The sequence below is a fragment of the Chelonoidis abingdonii genome, chromosome 7, assembly GCF_003597395.2.
Source record: "Chelonoidis abingdonii isolate Lonesome George chromosome 7, CheloAbing_2.0, whole genome shotgun sequence".
Taxonomy (NCBI): Eukaryota; Metazoa; Chordata; order Testudines; family Testudinidae; genus Chelonoidis; species Chelonoidis abingdonii.
Window position 1 is genome coordinate 73837864 of NC_133775.1, and position 23669 is coordinate 73861532.

Consider the following 23669-nt stretch of genomic DNA (forward strand, 5'->3'; position numbering starts at 1 on the left):
GTGCTTTACAATAGTTAGCATATGGTACAAACATTTAGAAAGATCATCAAGTGGTTCGCCGAGATCCCCAGTAATTTTCAAGTGGTCCATGAAAATAAAAGTTTGAGAACCACTGTGCTAGAGCAAGGGTGTACAATCTATGGCCTGGGGGCCATACACGGCCCACCAGCGCATCTCAAAGCCTACAGCCTGCTTTAACACAATATACTAATGGCCGATTCATTAGAATTTTGTCGTCATGTTTACATCATTTTAGTTCACATAAGGGCGTAAACAGACAATGCTGTACATAGGTTGTTTCTATCTAAATACATACAAAACAAGCTGAACTTAAAATATAAATCAATACCGGCAACTTTACATCTTATTAAAATATGTACAATCTGTTTGGCCCACACAAGGTTGTGCTTACGTGTATGTGGCCCTCCCATATAAGATTGGGCACTACTGTGCTAAAGAACATTCAGAGTTAAACAAATCTGAATGGACCAATGGCCTTGGCAAAGTTGCCCCAACTTGTTCCAGAGAAAGGGCTTTTAATGAAGTCTCTGGACAGTCATTTTTGGACATGCACTGTCAGACAAGTCATCTGCAACCAGGCAAAAACCACCCAGCTGCTTATAACAAATTCAACTTTCAAATATAAAACTTACTTTAGAAAAATCCACAAAGCTATTTGGCATAGGTTGGTGGAAAATGTTTGAGGGAGCCACGATTCCAGAATCATCTCTCTCCATTGGCTGATGCTGGGAAAATGTGCCTGGGTCTGATAATTGTTGATGCATTGGATGATTCCCCATTATAGGCTGAGACCAACCTGACAAGCCTTCTGGAAAGGAAGAGATTAAAAGTGGATGGTTATAATCAAATCGAGAAAAATCTGGAATAAATCAATCAGCTGCATAGACCATCTCCACATGTTAAGGATCTCAGAAATAAGCATAACAATGCTGCAAAAAACAAACTGGGGCATTGCTCTGAACAAAGCACTTTTCAGACCTCCCCAAAACTTGTATTCTACCCTCAGACCCCAATGACCTGTTAACAACAAAATATGCACACGTCTCCTATCTTCAGCTTCATGGCTCTGCCTACATGGCCTCTCGCAAAGACAGGCTGCAGAAAGTACTGCCCATGTGAGGCCCCCCTGCATGCAGACATTTTCTTCCCCTCCCATCACCCACTGAGTTAGGCACTTTAGCACATTGCATATCCATGGTAATGCAAGGTGAGAGACTCCAGAGAGTCATGCTTAGGGCAGGAGCTGGTAGGAGGTGAAAGAGAACTTTCTGAAGACTGAAGCGGGAGAAGATGGTGAAATCTGGAGACATAGGACTGGGCCTGATATTTTCTTTCTCCTATATTCCTGCACCAAATACCAAACCAATATTTCAGATGCCCCCAACACTGAGCTAAACTTTAATAGAACTGTGATCTATGAATATTGCCAATTTGTATGACAAGTATATAACTTCAGTCTGAAAAAAAAGCCATGAGGAGACACCAAGGTTAACGGGATAATGTCAGACCAAATTTGGATCAAAATTTAAGCCTCATTTAAAAAAACCCTAGCTTTACAAAATTTAAGACCATTAACATTGTCATTTTATTTTGCAACATACACAATCTCTTAAAATTTCTAATGAAAACAATCTGCAGCTCATACAGTGCACTTTGTTTTGATCTGTAAGAACTTGAAAATGGAACTAGCAAAAACTGAATATAAACCTGCAGCTATCTAGAAGTCACTTTTTTTTTTAAATAAAGAAATTGCTGTTGCCTGGAACAGAACTTATTTCATATTATTCAAGAAGAGTTATGGAGGAGAAAAGTATAAAAATTAAGGACCAATAGCACTCACTCTGAATGCCCCAGTTTTTATTTGCTTGTCATAACTGGAACCTCATTTTTAAAAATAGTTTGAGTGACAAGCTACAAATTAATGAAATGCAACCACAGCTTTCAGACCGAGTTTTAAATTCGGAGACCAAATTTTGAGGAAATGGTAAAGCATTATTTGTTCCCATTCTAAAATTACATTTCTGTTCAACAGATTTAACAGTATAGAAGATTTCAATCACTCTTTCAGAGTTTATGCATTTACTGTGTACCTTTGCAGGATTTAAGTCAGGTGAAAAATTCTATATTATGAGAGAAAATTGCAATGGTTCTAGCAAAACAAATTTGGCCTGAAGAAAATCAGAGTAAGTCATTACCCAATGAGGAACATTTTGGCAAAGACCACCCTATCTCTATCAAGAAATTCTTTAGAATCTTGTGGGTGGGTTATAGATTATTTCAGAATCGATCATGAAAAACTTGGTCTGTCAGCTATAACATCAGAGGTATTTATCTCTTAAAATCCTGCAGAGTAGCTGAATAAACGAAAAGAAAAGCAATCATGAAACAAAACCTAAAGAAATACCTCTGTTCTTCCGAGACTTGATCCCATCCCAGGTGGGATACTGAGGCTGTATTAACAGCCCATCTGTAAAGAAGAGTACGTTTCTGGATTTGTACCCACATAAAGTGTTGCAATCAATCACTTCTTTTGCCCTAACCTTCCTTTCTAATTGTGGTCCTTATGGGTCAGTTCCTCAGTAAATGAAGAACAATTTAAAAGGCTTCCCCAATATATTCCCTTAAAGGATCAGAATATGCACGTTTCTCAACACTTCTCTCTATATCCCTCCAGCTCTCTGTTTGTGACTTCCCCATGATATTCCTTTTAGTTTCTGCCTTTAAAGTAATCTTACATGCAATTGATAAAGTTTATTTTGTTCTCTGGGTTAGAAGGGAAGATTTTTACATATTACTACCATGTATTACTCTATTATTTCAAATTTGATCCCTGAAAAGCTTAAGTTTGGCATTTTGTTTCCCCCCAATTAGTTCTCAGAATGTAGTGTCACCCTAAAATCTGAGGTTTGATTTTTTTTAAAACAGAAAGCTTACTTATTGTGTATGAGACTGACTTACCTGATACACTGTTAACTCCAAATGACCAGATACCACTATGTCCAACAGGAGCCGTAAAGTTAGTTCCTAAGGGGGTAGGAGTGACAGAACCTCCCTGCCGAATTCTAGCAAGCCTTTCCGTCCCAATAGGAGGTGGTACCTTTCGATCTTGACTTGTGCTACCTGCTTTTGGCTGGCCCAAGTTAGAAGGTGCAGAAGCAGCTGAAAGGGGTGAAGATGATCCCGATGAAACTGATGGAATAGGAGATTCACCTGGTGACAAAATATTTCTCTTGCTTTATTATACATGGAACACTTAAGTGATTTTAAATACCACAATTTCCCCTCTAAACTGCCAACCTGTATTCTGTAATGCAGATTATGAAAGGTGTAAAAGTTTATTGATTTATCTTTTGGGGCTAGTGAGAGAAGTTAGTTATTTGTGACAGAATAGTCATTGCACTGATTGCTGTTTGGCCCACTGGAAAGATTCTTCACCAGTGATTTTGTATCTTACATTAGTTGCATAAATGGTTCCAACAACAGGATAGTATGACATTTTCTAAATCTTCTTGTAAATATTTTAGATATACTAGACAAGGACACGAAAATTGGAAGACTGTATGAAGAGATCTGCAAATCTGGGCCTAAATTTTCCAGGCACTCAACTGGCCTTGTTTTCAGAGGTGCTGAGCATCCCCAACTCCCAGTGGGATACAGGCTCAGGGTGCGATTTTCCAGAAATGCGCAAATGACTTAGAAGCATAAGTTCCATTGACCCTTCGTTTTGGCACCAAAGTTTATTTTGGCCTTTGTACTCAGGAAGTTGCCATCACTAAGATTCTGAATTGCAAAGATCCAAGCTTCTCATGTGGCCACTGTCTCTCTCTCAGATTTGCTCCATAAAAGTCCTCACTGTCATTTCAAACAATTTACAAATTTCAGTGAATTTTAAGATATATAAAATATTAATTGCAGAAGTCTCATTTTTAAAACCTTTAAAATAAAGCATAATTCAATCTGAGAAAGTCACGCCAATTTCATCTGAAGCAGTTTTACATTACAAGAAAGCTCCCCGTGTTGTGATCACACAGAAATTAACCTTCTCGTCAGAGTTTAAGGGTAATCTACACTGCAAAACACAAACAAACAAAAAAACCCAAAACAAACCCTGCAGCAGTGAGCCTCAGAGCCTGTGTCAACTGAATTGGGCTTGGGTTATAGGGTTAAAAATTGCAGCGTAGCCATTCTTGATCAGCCTGGAGCCTGGCCTCTTAGCCCCACTCTCCCCTTGCTGCTTTTCAGGGATGAGGTCCAGCCTGAGCCAGAATATTTATACTGTTACTTTCAGCCTCATGGTGCAAGCTGGAGTCAGTTAACCTGGGCTGTGAAACTTGATGCCGCAGGACTTTTTTTGCAGCATAGACATACCCGTAAGCCTCCTGAAGGTGCATCAAGAGAGGTAATACTAATGGAAACTATGGCATTTCACATAAGATATCCATAAAATGTTTTGTGATGCCATTTCACACATTTCCCATCTTTACTGAGGCTAAAAGCAATTTCCAATAACAGTTTCTAAAGCCACTGGTTGCTTTCCCCTCAAAGTTAGAAATCTACTAGTAGCTAAAGACAATAACTAAAACATTGAAAATGTATAGATAATTAAGACAGACCCATGAAGTTCCTACATGAATTTGTAGCGCTCGTCCAAGGATGTGGTGAAAAATGCTGTCTGTTAAAGCTGGGAGTCCCAACAGGTGCTGGCCCTTGAAGATAAACCCGTTGTATGTTTGCTGAAAAACCTGTCAGAGGGGCTGAAGAGGCCGTTGAAGAGCCGCTGGATGGATCTAGAGAGGGTAAGCCTGAAATAAATGTAAAACTTATGAAATATACCTATTTGGAAAAATAATTCACAGCACCATGAAGATTCACTGCTCCAAATACAATTTAAACTTAGTGTCCAGTCACCCTTTTCATGGGTATTTACAGGTGCAATGAGTTTTTGCAGGTTACAGGCTAAGGGAGAATTACATACTGGTATATGTATTTTTCAATCTTGCTCTTTGTCAGCCTACAGCTGTTAGCACACAAAGCTCTACCTCAGGGTACTCTATTTTTTGTCAAGGACCAATTTTTTTAGCCAAGGTGTAGCCAAGGTCCAGACTTCAGAGCAAATAAAAAAACAGTAATGAAAAAAAATCTGGGGTCTGGTCAAAAGTGTCTGGTGGTCCAGATTTGGCCCGGCTATTGACTACCCCAGCTCTACCTTCACCTACCATGAGATATGAAGGCAAACCCAAGACGTAAATCCCAACTTACTCCTCAGTCTAGAATTCTCCCGAGCTAACCAAGACGTACAATGTAAGTTAAAAACAATAAAAAAAATTGATGTAAGACGACTGAAAATGATCCATTAGTACCAGGGCAGTAATTCATAATATATTTCTTGCCCATCCTACAGCTGGGTCCATAAGTAGAGTGCACAAAGTATTCTGTGCCCCCAAAAGTGGGGTTAGACTCATATTTGCGTAGTGTGATGGTTGGAAGCAGTTTCTCAGTACAAGGCTGCATTCCAAAGAGGAGCAAAACTGAGTCTCCTTTAAAATAAAGGGCATGGGGAGTTGAATTTTCTGACCAAGCCAAAGCCTCACCACCAAAATACCTTAAAGACCTTTATCATAGCTTGGTAATAAACAAATATGATAATAAATACAGGGAATCAGAGAGGTTGTTTTGTTGGTGGTGGTTTCTGGAGCCTGTGGGAATCACAGCTGCCATTAGAGAAGGGGGCTGACAGAACTGTTGAGGGGCTCAAGTTAATAACCACAATCAGGACGAACTAAGGCCCTTTCTGGAAGGTCAGGGACAAAAATACCTAGTTATGGTAGTCAGAAAGGAAGTAGTGGTGGTTGGATAGGAGGGGTCATGCACTGTGTTTTCTTCCTGTCCCTCTGACTTACCAGCCTCTTGGAAACATTCCTGGTTATCCTATTTCACCCTAGTTGGAACAGAAGAAAAATCCAACCAACCCAGAATCTCTGGTGTGCTGCTTTCAAAATGTTAGGTCCTGGTGCTGAATTTCTGCTTCAAGCAGCTTAAGACTTGGCCTGTCATGCTTCACCTAAGCCTGGAGAACCAAGTAGCCAGGGAGCACTGGCTTGGAGATTCTGCAAATCCAGCTCCTACTGCTGAAGCACTGCAAACAGATTAAGTCTGCCTGCCATAATATCATACAGTGAGGGAGGCAGTGCATATTGTGCAGCTGGGCCATGTGCAGGAACCCCTTTGATCTACACTGCCTTGTTTTCTCCTCAAATATCAGTTTCCTGCAGACTCCTCTTCTCAAAGATCCTCTCCCCACCAAGGAGGCACCAAGGAGAGTAAGAAAAATCAAAGACAATAGAAAATGCTTCTGCTTGAAAAGAGAGAGAGCGAAAAGAGAGAGGAGAGGACTAGATGAACCACCCACTTCAGGCGGTGGTGACACCTTAGGAAGTTAGAGAGGGAGACCGTTCTCTGGACAGCTCCTTCATCTCACATTACATTGTGAAACTAGAGAAGTTAAAAAAAGAAGCACCTTTATGCTTGAAAGATGAAGCAGAATAATCCAACTGTAATGGATCATGAAGCACAAGATGCTCATGAGGGAGAACTGAGTGAGGAAGAATAACCTTTGCAGAGCTTTTATCAATGTTCAGTGAATGCATCCTGATTTGAGATTCAATTTTCATGGACAAGGGACTAGGCAGTGCTTTGTGTAGGTTGTCTGTAAAAAGAGTATTGTTTGTTGGCACATATTTTATGTAGGCATGTCTACTGGCACAGAAATTATGCTAGTGTTGTGTTTAGTATAATAAGTTACTGTTGAAGCAAGTGATCGCTCTTAATATCCCCCAGGTGGGGCCTCTCTCCCTGTGGTGGGGCTACTGATGGTACTCATTTGCCAGTTCCCTGCTCCTCATACAAAGCTCAGAAGTAGGCCAATCCAAAAGGCTCCCAACTCCATTGTGATGCATGTAATAGTGAATTAGAGAGACAAAATGGATGAGGTAATATCTTTTATTGGACCAACTTTTGTTGGAGAAAGAAACTGTTGAGCTTACACCAAGCTCTTCTTCAGATGGTGAATCAGAGGCTGGTTCTTGGATAATTACAATGGCTGGCTGGACAAAGTGCCCAATGGACTGATTTTCGAGGACTCATACAGGAAGTGGCACTTCCTACAGCATTGGCTCATTAACTGGGTCTCTGTCTATAGTGAATGTTGGAGAGAACCATTCATAGTAATGGAAACTTATGCAGATGATACTGAGACAGGGATCTACCTATCTCTTCAACAAGAGCTGAATATACCTTTGGAAGACTGATGGCGAGATGCCGTCTAAAGCACAATGATTATGTATCCAATGTAATTTAAGTGTTGTGTTCTGCACACTTCTGAGAGCAAGGGGGAATGTTTCTGCAGGAAGTGGCTGAAGAGCTGCTATATTTTAATCAGCCTGAAACTTCTGAAGTGCATAAGTCCAGCACTGTCAGTTTTAGGCAGGCTAACATGATAAAAGATGCCACCTTCTATTAATACTTTACCCCTGCAATAGTAGAGGAAAGAAGAACCAATCCAATACCAATAAGGGCTACTGTCGGGCAACACTCTAAGCAGCGTGTGAACTGGTTTTAGTCACCAACTTCCCACTTATGTATTTTGCTGGATTACTGCATCATACTTTGGAGGAACAGTAACATGCTTAAATTAGTGTCAAATTACGCCATTTCAAATGTGTTTCTCTGGCTGGATTAGCCAAATTTGCATAGTGAGCATCAGTAGCATGAAACTGTGTCCTGATGCTACATGAAAACTATGCTCAAAGTACAGTTTCTCAAGGCTCCAAGATACTTCTGTGTAGACTGTTTGCCAACTGCCAGGGCTAATTTAACCTGGATCATTGCTACTCCAGATCTCAAGGAAGACCCTCAAAAATCAGATTCACATTCTGAGGGCATCTGTTGTGTGTGGTTTCAAGGAATTGTGATGGTGTTATAGCTCAAGGTATGCCAGCTTACTGTAATGCATTTTAACCTAGCACAGACAGACTTGGTCCTCAAACGTAGAGGAAGCATAACAAGTGACTGAAATGGATTCCTTCTGGTTTTGTCTGGAGCCTTCTAAAATGAGCATGCAAATCTGTCCCCAATTCTGCAAACTGCTAGGACTAGCACACATGAAAAGTGAAGGCAGGACAAAAAAGACAGTTTTCCTGAATAGACCCAGAGCCATAACCCATGGCAGGGAACCACAAATATCTGGAAAGAAAGTGGGCAAATTGGGATTCTCTGCTTTCAGTCTTAATTTTTGGTATCAGTCTGCTTATGACATGGAGGTGCTTGTCAAAACTTCTCCTTTAAGACTCAAACAAGTGAGGAACCTTAACTGGGCTTTCTGCTGCAAACCAACGTATAAAAGTGAACTCCAAGAGACTAAGTTTGTGGAAATCCAAGTATTCCTAACTGCACCCCAAAGGTACAAAAGAACTCAAGTGAAAAAGAAACTTGGCGAACAAACCATTGCTCAGTGTTACAGGTGCAATGTCATATCTAGCAGTCATTTTGATAAATCTCACCTTACTGGTACAATATATGAAGATACTGTATACTGGCCCACCAGCAAGGACTACCAGACTGTCTAAAGCCCAGGGCTGCTGCACTCCACAGCACAGTATTGTACATCAGTAACAAATGGGACTTTTTGACTTCAAAGAACTATGAGAAACCTGTAATTCAAGTATATACCATCAGTCAAACAAGCTCCAATTTTGATAGACAGAAGAATACTCTTTCCTGTGTGGCTAACCTGTTCTTCAGCCCGAGATAAGCACCCAAGAAGTACACCTCCACTTCATCCCAGGATAGATAAAAATGGATTTAAAACTAGATTTTTAAATTAAACACGTTTGTTATTAAAATAAGCCTATTTAAAATTTGAAATTATGACAACCTATGCTAAGGCCTAAATTTATTCTAATCTACTAAAATAATTTAAATTAAATAAAAAAGTTAAGCAGTATCTATTTACTGCCAAAATTTTAAAGAAATTCAAACCACTGAACTGTTGGACACCACTGGGTAAACAACTGGAATGAGAGTTCGCTGAAATGCTAAACTAGCTTCTCTCAGCACTCGCCTCTTCTGCAGGTACAGAGAAAATATTGTTTTCATTTCAGTTCAATGATTAGTTCACTCAAAGTTAAAAACCACTAGAAAATTGGAAAAAAAAAAAAAAAAAGAGTAGGAAAGCATGTTTTCCAGTTTATGAATAAAAACTAGGTGTAAGGATAAGATCTACCAGTTTTAAAATCCTCAAGGACATAATGCAAGAAATAACCAGTTTGATTAACTAACGGCAAAAACTTCCTTTGTTTAATAAATGTGTTAGTTTTAAATACAAAACGTGTTGATAAAATGAGTTATTTTTGCATTTAGTTGAATTTGAGTTCCCATCCAAACAGGACTTAACACAAAAAAACCCCCTAGTAACAAGAAATGCATTATTCACCATTTTCTAATGTAGTAAAAATTAAGAATCTGAATAAACACAAATTAAGCTATATAACTGCTTAAACATGTACGATGTGTATCCTGGTTTTCAAAAAGCATATTTAGTGTAAAGGCTGTATTTAGTTGCAACTGAAAACGTCTTCGGGCTTGTCTTCACATACTTTAGTGAAGATACTACTACGCCAATAGGAGAGCTTCTCCTGTCATCATAGTTAACCCACCTCCTCGAGAGGTGGTAGCTGTGCGACACAGCGCTGTCTACATGGGTGGTTAGGCTGGCATAATTACATCACTCGGGGTGTGCATTTTTCACATCCTGGAGCAACGCAGTTATACTGATATAGGTCTGTAGCGTAGACCTGGCCTTAATGGTTATCATCAATGAGAATCAACCTTTCTTTAGGAAAATAAAAAAATACAAATGCAAAACATGATTAAAATTGATGGATTTAAATCAAGATTTCCTGCTTGCTAATTTAATCATGATTTAAATCAATCCACCCTGCTTTATCTCATCTAAAAGACTGACTGCAAGGTCTGACTAATGACAGGGTGATATCTGTGAAAGAATGGAAGTAAATCAAGCTGACTAAGCCAGTTCTTGTTCTATACACACACATCTGCAAGGCGATGATGCTGAAGCAGGCCAAATACCACTGACACTTCCTAGATACCAAGATCTGGACAATCTGAATAGCTCTGAGAAACTATTGTTCTTGTTACCCACTATCAACTTAAATCCTCTTTTCCTTAAGCAGAGACAAGTGAACTCCATCTGAAGAGCTTCAGATTCCAGGCAGGGTAGTAGATTATGTAATTGACTCAAGACCTGAAACTTTTACTTTTGCCTTCTTGTTCTTTGGTTAGAATATGTAACAGACCTCTACATATAGGACTGCCAACTATAGGACTGAGGATAAGAGGCGGCTCAACTTTGTTTTTTTTTTTAAAGCATATAATCAATTTTTAAATGCCCCAGCCAAATTCCAACTTGGATAATTTACATTCTGTCAGAATCCCCTGGTTTCAACTGAAAAAAAAAAAAATATTCCTCACTTTTCTTCCAGAAGACACTTGTGTAAGGTGTGGTGGAGCATAATTCTTACCATTTCTGACTCAGTGGTTTATGTAGAGTCTGAAGAACCTTAATATATTTGGAGTGAAATGAGTGAGGGATTTAAAGTGTTGTAGCCATGTTAGTCCTGCAATATGACAATGACAAAGTGGGTGAGGTACTATGTTTTACTGGACCAACTTCTGTTGGTAAGAGAGACTAGCTCTGTGTAAACTCAAAAGAAAGCTGGTCTCTTTCACCAACTGAAGTTGATCCAATAAAACATCTTGCCTCATGCACCTTGTGTGTCTCAGAGATTTTAAATTATTTTACAGTTCTATTTTGTAGCATTTTGTATGAAAAATGGGTAACTTTAGAATTTTAAAAGTTACCCTCTGTGCAGGAGTTTCATTTTCCTTTACAAGCATAATTGCCTTCAGAGCCATTCTAGGTACATAATCCATGGGATTTGAGTGATTTGACAGACTGTCTATTTACCACATCTTCCTGAACAACTTTGACCATCCATGAGAAAAAGAGGAACTGGTAAAAAGGCAATGTTTCTGGAGTCCACTGGAGCAGGACTTGACTGTTCTACTGTTAGAGGATTGGATGAATGAGGTCAGACTACTCCAGCAATCACAGTTCTAGCTGCATTTGGTTCTATTTGTTGTACTGGGAGCAGAGAGATCATATGCTGCCTAACTGCTTGTGCTCTTCAGAATGCTGCTATCTAGTTTAAATTTAAATATTTAAAAAAAAATTGACACACCCTGGCAAATATTTTCTGACTTTTGATGTTAGACACCTAAAGAGAAGTGGCCTGGTTTCAGAAGTGCCGAGCACTCATAGTCCCATTTGAACTCAGTGGGAATGTATCACTTGTGAAAATCTGTTCACTTATTTAGGTGCCTAACTTCAGTATCCAAGTTTGGAAATTTTGGCCCAAAGTTTTAAAAGGGTCTGTGAGATGGTGTTGGGTGAAAGACTTGAAGAAAATTAACTTAGGAAAGCTAGGAAGTGAGGCTCTCTAGACACCTGTCTTCAAAATACAGTCTAATCTTCTGGCATATGAACAAATCTGAAAAGCAATGAGGTAAGGGTAACATCCTTTATGTGTCTACTAGGTAAATGTCAGGGAAAAGGAAGGAGGACTGTCAAGCATTCAGTCCCTTACTAAGTCCCATATGCTGATAATATTAAGTGAGCAAGTTCAAAACACCAAGAGAACAGGGTTCCAACAAGATCCCCATCTGCTACTACTCTTAGTCTAGCACCATGACAATCCATCCTTCTGCCGGATGGAATCAATACTAAGACACGTGTGGGTGGAGTTTCAACAAGTGCCACAAGACCTTTACTTCCTAAAAGAGCCAATGGTGGTTGCTTCTGCAGCATTACCAGTACCCGACAGGTCAGAGCTAGGAAAAAGAACTGGATGTGTATAATTTTAAATGCCATGTGTAATTTCAAAAGCTAAGTTCAGCTCTCGGGTTGCCGTTCTTTTGCATATTACCTTGTAAAATCTTTCTGGAGCAATTTGAGAATAGGGTCAAAGACTAATGGCAGGACTGTCTCTATGCCAGAGTAACAGAGTCCTGTGGCACCTTACAGACTAACAGACGTATTGGAGCATAAACTTTCGCATGTGTCTGAAGAAGTGGGTATTCACCCACGAAAGCTTATGCTCCAATACATCTGTTAATCTATAAGGTGCCACAGGACTCTCTTGCTTTTTACAGATCCAGACTAACATGGCTACCCCTCTGATACTATGCCAGAGTAGAAACTTTGTGGACTTACCTACAGGGCTGGTAGAAACTCTCTGGGAAGGTGGCCTGAATCCAGGAGCCTTGGAGTTATCAGGATGCACATTTTCTATGTGTCCTAGCACAGAGTTACTCAGAAAAGTAGACTGAACAGTGAAAGATGGGTCTGCTGCTGCTCGTGTGGATAGTGGACAGTCTCCCCATCCTTGGTTGGCTGGCACCTGGTTACTATCAAAAAGACTACTAAAGTGATTGAAAATTGTTGCTGGCCCAAACGTAGGAGGCAATGATTTGTTTGCAGGGTTAATGTGCATCTGAGAACCGTTCATAACGTTCATGGCTGATGAAAGCTGCACTGCAGCAGGTGGACCTTGAGATGGCGTTAAAGGAACTGGATTTGTAACAAAAATAGACTGATGATCTTGGTGTAGGTTTGCATTTGGTACCACTGAATAGAAAGAACCTCTAGGCTGCATTCTGTGAGAAACTCGAGGTGCTGGTACAGCTAACTGAGGTAAATTACTGTTGTCCTGATTATCTGCAGCAACTGATCTGGGTGAAGCTAAGCTTAATGGAGTGGGTTCTGAGCTAGAGGAAAAAGGCATGGACACAGAAGAACTTATATCTGACATGCTGGTTGGCAGTATCTCATCTTGGACGTTATTTAGAGGTGCAGGGCTGCTAGACGGGCGAGTTTCTAAGACTCCTGGATTGCTGCTAGCGGATATATTGCAACTACTTGCAACCGAAGATGGTGCACACATGTTTCCAGTAGGTTGGTCTGGTGTTGACACCTTCTCTTTGGGTGCTGAGATAGCTGAGAAAGAGTCCGTTTTAAGTGCAGAATGCTGTGTTTGTGGAACATTAGAGGGCAGAAATGCTGTGGGAACTTGCCCGTTGTTTGCAGGTGCAGAGGAAGGAGAAGGCAGAGTGCTACAGGTGCTTGTCACAGTTGAGATTGCTGTTGCCACCGCACTTGTTTTCGGAACACAGGTGAACAACTGCTTTCTGACTGATGAGGGAGTCCGACTACTTGTTGCACACAGCGGTTGGGTGGAAGCAACTACAGAAGAGACAGTAATAGGACAGCTAGCAGTAGCTAATCCAGTAGACTCTGTCTGTAAAATATTCCCATTCTGGTTACCTACACGACTTGAACTATTATGCTTTGGAGAACTGTTTGTGCTGCTAGGATTAACTGGTCTCACTGGGAATGGTCCCCAAGTGTTCGGCGAAGGTGAAAAAGTTCCTCCAAACTGGGCCATAGGTAAGCGAGGGTGCCGAATCTGTTGCATAGTTTGGGCAGCCAGCAAGGCAAAATGAGGGTGGGAATAAGCTAAGGGCAGAGACACTGGAAAAGAAGAACGTACATTTGCTGGAACATTCTTGTTTAATTTGTTAGTGGGTTGGAAAGTAGAAAGTGTTGATGACTGTGATGTGACAAGAGGTGGTGCTCCGAGAGGAAAGGAGTTTTTGTTGGAAGCAGCTGCGGTACTGACTCCAGATGAAAAGTTTGCATGAATTGATTTGGTGTTTGGAGCAGGTGTTCTTATATGAGTTTTAGGAATTAAGTCTTCCAGTTCCTTGGCAGGATCTTGAATAAGGGCACTGATAAGTTGTACTGCATACCTTGTTGATTCCGTACCACCCCTGAAATTAAAAACAAAGTATTAATCTTCTCTCTGGAATGGAATTCTCACTTTGCTGCAACGCTTCTTGAACTAAACAATTTTTTTTGGCTATATTAGTGCAGTATTTGATAGAACAGTCAAGAAGTTTTATTTCTTGATATCCGCTTTTTTTTATGGTTTAACTTTGTGTAAGTATCAGATTTTCAGCATGTCCTGCTGTCATTTATGCACTATACACTACTGCCAAAGAGCCAATATGTCCTACCTTAAAGATAAGCGGATTGTGTAAGAAAAATCTTGTACCAACTCAATTTACAATTATTTTGTTTCCATGTATCGTACCTTATTGTGATCATTCTCTCTCCATTCTTATCTTTTTGTTTGTCCACATCAATATGAGCACCAGTGACATCTTGAATTGCAGTGATGTTGCACCCACCTCTTCCCATTATTCTAGATACGACAGAAGCTGGGACAGATAATTTCTTAGACCTATATCACAAAGATTGCAAATGTGTGAAGTCATGTTGGAGATATTTTAAAAGTGCCAAAATCTCTCGTTTGGCAACTGAATATCTCAATATTTTTACATTTCAGAGCAGCAAGTGGTTTTCTGCTGGTATTGAATTCACTCTTTGGAGCCTCCCTAAAACTTCCCCACTGAAATTACTTGTTACTCTGAGCACTTCTGAAGTTTCGCCAGAACACTTATTTAACCAAGTACACCTCTACCTCGATATAACACTGTCCTCAGGAGCCAAAAAATCTTACTGCGTTATAGGTGAAACCGTGTTACATCGAACTTGCTTTGATCCGCCGGAGCGTGCAGGCCCCCCCAGTGCTGCTTTATTGCATTATATCCGAATTTGTGTTTTATCGGGTCGCGTTATATCAAGATAGAGGTGTATATCACATCATATAGATGTATATTATACAATATTCATGCTGTTTTGGACATATAGTTCTTCACCTTTTGTCCTAACCTGTGTATTTTTAAAATGTGAGATTAAATCCTAAGTGACTCTCCTACTTTACATTTTAATTAGTATCAAGCATCTTTGAATCACAGGGATTAGCCACTGGAGGATACAAGTTGCTTCTACTAGCACAGGGGTCGGCAACTTTTCAGAAGTGGTGTGCCGAGTCTTCATTCATTCACTCCAATTTAAGGTTTCATGTGCCAGTAATACATTTTAATGTTTTTAGAAGGTCTCTTTCTATAAGTCAATAATATATAACTAAACTATTGTTGTATGTAAAGTAAATAAGGTTTTTAAAATGTTTTAGAAGCTTCATTTAAAATTAAATAAAATGCAGAGCCTCTCGGACTGGTGGCCAGGACCCAGGCACTGTGAGTACCACTGAAAAATCAGCTCACGTGCCACCTTCGGCACCTGTGCCATAGGTTGCCTACCCCTGTACTAGTATATAGCCAGACTGATAATCTTTGAAATACCACCTGCTTGAGCAAGACTTTAAAACCAGGGTCTTGATCCAACATCCCGGTAGAATTATTATATCCTGCACCTCAAGTGAGAAACTACAAATGCTCTGGAAGATTGCCAGTGACCCTACGCAATGGTTTATAGCAAGCAGGCCAACTGTGCAATTCAAGGGTCCAAAGGGATGCTGGAAGCCACTATGAAGGCAGCACAGATTTTCAGAAGAACATTTATTTTTAGGCCATTATACTGCAACCCAAACACTCAATGGACTTAAGTGAACTCCTAGGATTCTCAAATCCATATGGCATTGGTGGATCAGTGCAGGCATTTGGCAATGGGAAGCATTAGAACACCAGCTATGCTTGCATTCCAGATCCGACCCAAGGTCCCTTTAGCCCACTCTTGCTCCCAGACTTCAAAAGCTGGACCTCTCAAACCCATACATGGCTTTCAAGCTTAACAGTGGTGTATTGCAATTTGTGAACTGTACAGTTAGAGGGAATTCCAAGGAGTTTCAGGAAGCACTGTGATGAAGGTTCAAGAATCTGAACAAAATATAGACTGTACATCTCTATGTTGCTGCCAGCTTCACCTACATTTTAAATTTAGGCATATTTAACACTTTAGATTACTAACAGCAAGAAATTATGCAGGAAATGTATTTCAGTTAATAAACGTGTGTAATGTAAAATGGATAGTTTTTACACTTACCACCTGAAAATATTAACATTCTAATATATCTTGTCTTTTTAAGTAACCTGTCCCCTGCCCTACACAAAATTCACACCATCTCCACAAACAATGCTCCACACTTTATGCCCTCACCCCCAGCATTTCTCATGTTCCAATCCCCTCCCCTTTGGATCTGCATTAGTATAAAGACTTCCCTATTAGAGCTCCCTTCCTCATGCAGCTTCCAAGAGCCTTCCACATGATTCACAGGGACCCTAGCTGCATTCCAGTCTCCTTTACCCTCCTCAATCCACTCCCCCAAGTGAACCCCTAGCCATCCTCCCCACCCCCCATTAAGGAATTGCTTGCTCAGATGAGCTCTCAATAGCATCCAGAACCGCACTCCTCACCCACCCTCTAATGCCTCCCTCCCCACCCACCAAGCTCATTGTTTTTAGTTTGAAAAAAATGCCCCAAACAGTACCTTTTTGCTCCTGAACAGCAGCGCCCTCCTCTCTGCAGCTGAAATTGCTCAATTGGTGTTGGCTGCAGAGTGTTGCTAGGGGGAGGATCTTTCAGAACTCTGCCTACTTGCCTGTCAAGGGTAGAAGGGATGTTTTCACTGGTTATTTCTTTGATAGACATCCCTTCTACCCAATAGGGTGCTTTAGGGAGTGGGAGTTAGGACAGTTCCTGGTCTTGGAATTGGGATAAGCTTTAGGAGGCAAACATGTGCAACACCTAGTTACTTTGAAAAGGACACATAGGTTGTTAAAAGGCTGTTAGACTACATGCATGCTCTGCTATTCAGGGCGGGGCATGGCAAATTCTGGCCCAGGGTAGACATTTTGTGAGCACATTCCTCAACAAATCTTGAGTTCTTAGGGTTATCAAAATCCACCATTTTAGGAAGAAATGTCTAGAACCCCAGGAGCTCTGACAGAACAGAAAGATGATACCAAACACAGTAAAAGTAAAGAAAATGACTAAACTAGGAGACTCAAGAGACCTGTCTGGAGAGGTGTAGCAGCTTCAGGATCAATAGCAGAGTGTGTGCGCAACCCCGGTAAAGGCAGCTGTCTGCTTTTTAACAGTTTCATGCCTACACAACTCACCAAGTTTGGGGGAAGGGGGAAATCTATGGCTCTTTATCATGCACACCCCGTAACAGGGAGCAATATTTATGAATATACACAATCACCAAAGTTGGCGGGAAATTACACATTTTAATTGGTGTGAACTGAAGAGCTAAAAGGTCCGAGTTTAACATCTTAGATTTGAATTGCATAGATTTTTCATTGGCTAAAAAAGACAGCTTCCCCAAAACTCACTGCAAGTCCTCTGTAAAACAGTGTTCCGTGCACACAAACTAAAAGATGCTCTAAAAAGGGCATTTAGTCAAAATCCTGCATTTCAGAATGTGAGACGCTGAGTCAGGGCTAAATGCAAAAACCTAGGATTTACATTTTCATGCTTATCTCGCTTCAACAAAGTGAGTAAAAAAAAAAGGTAGAAAATTTAAATAACAATTTCCAGCTACATATAGACAGAATGAATGACTAAAATATGGCCACAAGCCACCCAATGTAACAAAATTATATACATTTTCAAGGAAGAGGAAGAGGCTGCCATTTCAGAAGCAGCTCTTCAACTATATAACCATGCTCCTAAGTCTATTTTAGGGTCATGAATGGGTTGGAGCAGAATCAACAGCCAGAATGTGGGTCAACAGAGCATAATGAGCACCATGTCTCAGTCCATCGTCCACCTCCCTGTGTATCTTCATTGACACCTACCAGTCTTTGAGGGATCCCATGTGAAATGGAAATGTGACAGAGCTTTTGCCAGTGTATTCCTTCATTACCAATGGAGTCTTGGCCTATTCCTCCCCACTTAAAGAGCCAGAACAAACTCCCCCTCCCCTAAGGTGTTTTCTTCTGATTAGTGACAGGCCCCTGGGAAGGATCCCCCATGTTTGGCTTTTCAAATTGTAATTACCACCCATAATGATTGTCATTTGTTTGCAAAGAACTGCTAGCAGAAAGGAAGAAGGGATTTTATAAATCGTGACCGTCAGGCTAACGCTACTGAATGTTCTGTGTAAGTATGCAGTTTTGAAATCAAAAGGTCTATACATAATCTGAAAAGATTGAATTAAAACCCATTACCTTCTAACCACTTCTTTCCAGCCTTCTTCTCTTTTCTGACCTCTTTTTGGACTAGTGAGGTTCAGCTTTATGTTTGGAGAGGTCAGAGGCAGGGACACAGATTTATAACTTGCCGATAATGAATTTGGATTAGCGTCTCCTTCAAGTCTGGAAACAGAGATGTATTGATTACAGACTATAAAGTAAAAGTAGTTAAAGTAGTTGCAGAGCATAAATTTTAGAGGTTAGACAACACTATCAGTTAAAACAATTCTCAATTTTTTTCTCCATTCTCAATCCCCGTATTTAGACCACAGCTTCTGCAATATGGGTGCCAGTCAATGCCAATTAGTGTGTTTTATGTGGTTAATATGTTCACAAGAACTGGACTGAGCCTCCAACTTATTTCACACAGGTTTCTGAGCAGCCACTGGATTGTTTTGACTTTCAGTCATGTCCAATTAGCCCAGAATCAAATCTAAACAAAGCAGAATTCTTGGATCCCAGCATCACAAGTTAAGGAGCTTGATCTGATTCTATAAAACTAAGCAGCAGTAAACAGATTCACAATGGCATAGACCAAGCAGCAGTCATGACAGGGCAGTATAGAAAAACTGAAGACTCACTTTGTTTGTATTTTTGAAGCGGAGGTGCTTGTCTTTTCTTCCTGAGAAGGGAGCAGTAATGAGGCATATCCCCTATCACCAGAAGAGTTTGTATCCATAGTGAAGTTCAACTCCTGGCTTTTACCTCCACTGCTACTCTCGCTGTTGCAATCTGTGCTATCCAGGTTATCAGAATCGCTATTTCCACCTGCACCGCCACCTCTTGGCTCTCCGTTTATTTTATTTTTATCTGCTTTTTGCTGTGCTAGTGATATATGCTGATCTGGCAAAATTATCTGCACATTTTGAGGAGTGTCCTTCGTTTTATTCTTCTTATTTTTTCTATTTGTGCTAGGGGTTGTTACCACATTGGCTCTCTTCTTCCCGAAGACATTTGTGAAAGTAGCTGATGTTGCAGAGATTCCAATTGTGGTTGTAGTGGTTGCGCTCGGAGGCTCTATAGGAACTTCTTGCTCCACTGGAAAGAAAAAGTCAATATACAACATATTTAATAGAAAAGAAGTCTCACTTGTTAAGGAAAGTACAATTAAAGTTATATTTCTGTCAGCTGTCACTACAGTAATGAATTCAGCCATTCTAATGATTTAAAAAATCCTAGCTTTGGTGTGTAGTTGAGGGGATGCAATGGTAACAGAACTAGTTTCACTGGGAACAATGACAGTTGCATGGGAAACTAATGCAGAGCAGGAGCTCTGAAGCACTGCAGTGACACAAAAGGCCAGACACGTAAACTCAGCAAAAGTTTTCATTTCTTCAAGGATGAAATATTTCACCCTCCCGGAGGGAAAATTAGACATTTTAAAAAATTAAGTCAAGTTAGGTTTTAAAAAATCATTTCTGCTCTAATCTTTCACTGTTAGCACAGAACAAGCACAGTTATCTGCACTAAAATCCCAAAATAAGTTATTTAGGGTACAAAACAATACCTAGGAAACCTGAAATTTTACATGATTTTTGCTTTGTACAGCAACACTACTCCTGCCATAGTGACTACTGCGCACAGAACCAATTGATATAGTCAGCCTACCATTAAAACTTCCTCAAAAATACAAAATTTGAGACGTGTACACACACTACACATACAAAAATCTCCATTCTATCACTAGTACAGATGTGCATTTTCATAGTGGAAAGCATTTAACAATGGTAGAATATACTTCTAAGGGAATTCTGTGTCAAAAAATAAAAATTCTGCAAATTTTATTTGTCAGTAAATAAATGTGGAGGCTCCGGCATGGCAGTGGGGAGCACATGCCACTGGCTGCATGGAGATGGGAGATCACCCTGCAGCCACCCACCTGGGTACAAAAACTTGGTGGTGAGGTTGCTCCTGATGCTGCCAGCACAAGGGCTGGGCGTGCTCTAGAAACACCCTGTGGCACTGCCTCTTTGTGTCAGGTGCATGAGGCGTGGGCAAGTAGGCTCAGCCCAGCAGGATCCAAGTGTGGAGTGGCTTAGCGTGTGGGGAATCCAGGTGTGGGGCAAGAGGGTTCTGTGTGGGGAAATGTGGGTGCAGTGGCTCACGGCGGGAGTCAATGCGGCAGAGGAGAGGGGGGTGGGATCTGGATGCACAGGGGCTCACTGGGGGGGTCAGGTGAAGGTGGTTGGGGCTTGGTGCGGGGGTCTGGGTGAAGGCATGGGTTTCTGGATGCAGAGGATGAGGCTCAGTGGGATGGGGATTCTGAGTGTGTGTGGGGGGTCTGGCTATGGGGGGCTCATTGGGGTGGGGCTCTGGGTGCTGGGGAAGTAGGGATCATTGGGACGGTCCAGGTATAGAGGGGTGGGGCTTGTCAGGGTGGGAGCCTGGGTGCAGCTAGTTGGGTTTCAGTGGCTGTGTGTCTAGGTGAAGGGGGCTCATCAGCAAGGCCTCTGGATGCAGAAGGCGAAACTCAGTGTGTGTGTGTGTGGGGGGGGGACCTGAATGCGCAGGGGAGCAGCTGCCTGCACAGCGACCCTTGCAGCTGAGGAGTGACAGGGGCAGGAAGTGAGGGGAGGGCAGAACTTCCTTCATCTGGTGGAGGTTTCTGGAAGTGGGTCTGACTCGGCCATAAGCCTGGCCCTGGACACTTCTTGAGAGGAAGAGCAAGTCCCATCCTCCCCTGCCTCCAGCTCAGTCAGGATTAGCAGCTGAGTCCAGTGCAGTGTAGAGGCACCAGGGCATTCCCAACCCCCACCGGCTTCTCCAAGTACCTGAAACAAACATGCCTGCAGTGGTGCAGAGGAGCAGGTGACTGCTCTTGGGTGTCCCTTTGCTTTCCCAACAGAAAGTCATTTTTCTGCAGGGAAGCAAAGAAATCTGCAGGAGACATGAATTCTGCACATGTGCAGTAGTGCACAATTCTCCCAAGAGTAATACTTAGTTAAACATTTTAAATGTTTATTTTCTACACTGAGTTCTTGCAGATATATAGGAAGAATGTTCAGAATGAATAAACCTACTGTCCAACTGCTCCTCCTTTCCAGTGTGAAGAAAACGATGGCACCTAAAATATCTTTTCACCAAGAAGGATTAAGAAACATTTATACAATCAACAAGTGCTCCCCCCCCACAGAATAGTAAAAACATTAGATGTTCTTCACCTTCATCATCATTCTCCTCTTCATCATCATCTTCTTGCAGCTCTAAAGTTTCCTTAGGTTTGTTTTCCTCATCTTCCTCTTGTTTTCTTTTTTGCTCCTCTTTCTTCTTCTTTCTCTTTTCCTTTCTCTTTTCTCTCTTAGCTGCAAGAGCCTGTTTTCTGCTCTCTTCTCTTGACTATAGGAAAAGCATTAATATTTAGTTTTACCATGCACTAATACCAAAAATTAATATTCTCTTATGCTTACAAATTCAGGGCTTCAATGGAAAAAATGTCTGAGGGGTAGATAATCAAGAAAAATTCCATTATGACTTGAATCATTATGCAAAAAGCCATGATGACAGCAGAATGAACAGAAACGAAATGGAAGTAGCAGTGGACTAGATGGAACTGCAGTTTTCATAATGAGACTTATCAAGGAAAAAAAAGAATAAAAGTCAGCCAGCAAACTGCATGCAACCAGAATGATAAAGATGTGTGTTAAAACAACTTAGTATATATTTTAAAGGGATATCACTGTAATCTTGCATAATCTCAGACTAAATTGCAAAAATTTGTTGAAAAACCTGAGTTAGTGAAAGAATTTCTGGAGCAACCTTAACATCTTTCACTCAGAACGCTCACAAAGTACTTTAAGTGCTACATATAGCTATCATGTTATCAGTTGCTGAAATAGTTACTTCTTGGGTACAATGAGGCAGTCAGTTAGTACCAACACCACTAAACTGTAGGTTAGAAGATGAACTGAAAAATAACTAAATGAAATTTAATGCAACACAGAATGAGGCTAATTAGTCAAAATGGAATTTGGTAAAACTTCTCTCGTGAAAAGCGTCATGGTGAGTTAATTATCGTAAAGAGTCAAAAGCTCCACTTTAGATCTCCTGCAAAAAAAGGTGCCTTCAGCAGTACAGCACCCAATAATGCTACTCTGGGCACTGCAGCATTATCAAACTGAGGACTGTTACTTAGAGAGTCAGTGACTGACTGTACTACTTGCAGCATCTGGGGATGGGAGTAATTCCTTCAAAGTCTCATATCCATCTGGCCATGCTGAACTCTGTTTACTGATCTGATAGCTCAAAGGTCTGCTTCAAGATAAGTCATAGAACAAGCTGATACTGTTTTGTATGTATTAACAGTTTTAACTGAAGACATTTTCCTCAGTCTGCATCCAAATAAAATACAGAGTAATGCAAAATGCTGGCAAACAAACAGCTTAATTAACCAAAAAAGTAACAAGCCTAAAATTTCCTAAAAAGGAATTAGTGTGGGTAGTAACAGACACAAACGATTTCCAACTCGTTGCCTGTGGAGGTCAGAAGGGCTGGATGGTGGGTGAGGCTGTACAGTTTTGGATATTCTGAAGTAGAAGTGCAAGAACAACGAGGTTGCACACTGCAGCCCCAAGAGACACTACTATTGAAATAGAGTTGAGCTTGTGCACTTAGGGCACATGCACCTTCTACAATGGAGATTCATACAGGCAATGAATGAAGAATAGAGTATTTCATCATCATAGTATACTCCAGCTGCAGCCAGACAGAGATGCCAAATCCACTGAATTGTGACATATAAATAAGGCAGTTTAACAAAAAAAAAAACAAAATTGATTTAATGGGAATTTATCAGTGTATAGTCAACATTTTTTAGAACCGGTGATAATCGTAAAAACCAGAAACAAAGGGCAACAGTGGCGTGGAGGGTTCCTGGTACTCACAGCATGCAGCAGGTGGAGGTACTCACTACATAGCAGCTGAAGAAGCCTTCTGGCTCCCTGCCCTTCTCACTCCCTATTGTGCAGAGGAAGCAGATGGCCACACTGAAGGGCTGGGGGTAAGGAGGCGAGCGGAAGGCTGCACCCTGTGAGTACTGACCCCCCTGCCGGCCAAGGCCCCTCCTGAGCTCAGTCCTGCAGCAGTACTGAAGGGCAGAGATAAGGAGGGTGTGCAGCCTTCTGCTCCCTGCAGGCCTGCTGCCATAGCGGTCAGGTGGTCTTGGCTGCCATGCCCCTTGGTCCTTGCCTGAAAAATTCTCAGGTCCCGAAAAAGCAAAAGTTGGGTGAAAAAAAAAACAAAAACAAAAAACAGTACAACCAAAGTGGTTTCTGTAAATAACCTTTTGGGTTAATTATCTATTCACTTACATATCCCAAAATCCACCTTTTCTATTACAAAATATAAATTAATGCTGTTTTTAAACAGCTACAAATTGAAGTAGGGAAACCCTGTAA

General features: G+C 41.0%; 1 protein-coding gene across 1 annotated transcript in view; it reads right to left on the reverse strand.

Moving 5' to 3' along the window:
• The window catches only part of ANKHD1 (ankyrin repeat and KH domain containing 1), a 194308-nt gene that overhangs the window by 5334 nt on the left and 165305 nt on the right, over nucleotides 1–23669 (reverse strand). Inside the window, 10 exon segments of the mRNA XM_075068051.1 lie at nucleotides 654–829; nucleotides 2426–2488; nucleotides 2980–3231; nucleotides 4650–4823; nucleotides 12371–13986; nucleotides 14310–14459; nucleotides 16569–16679; nucleotides 18253–18399; nucleotides 18858–19314; nucleotides 21438–21612. Coding sequence (XP_074924152.1) covers nucleotides 654–829; nucleotides 2426–2488; nucleotides 2980–3231; nucleotides 4650–4823; nucleotides 12371–13986; nucleotides 14310–14459; nucleotides 16569–16679; nucleotides 18253–18399; nucleotides 18858–19314; nucleotides 21438–21612 — 3321 coding nt within the window.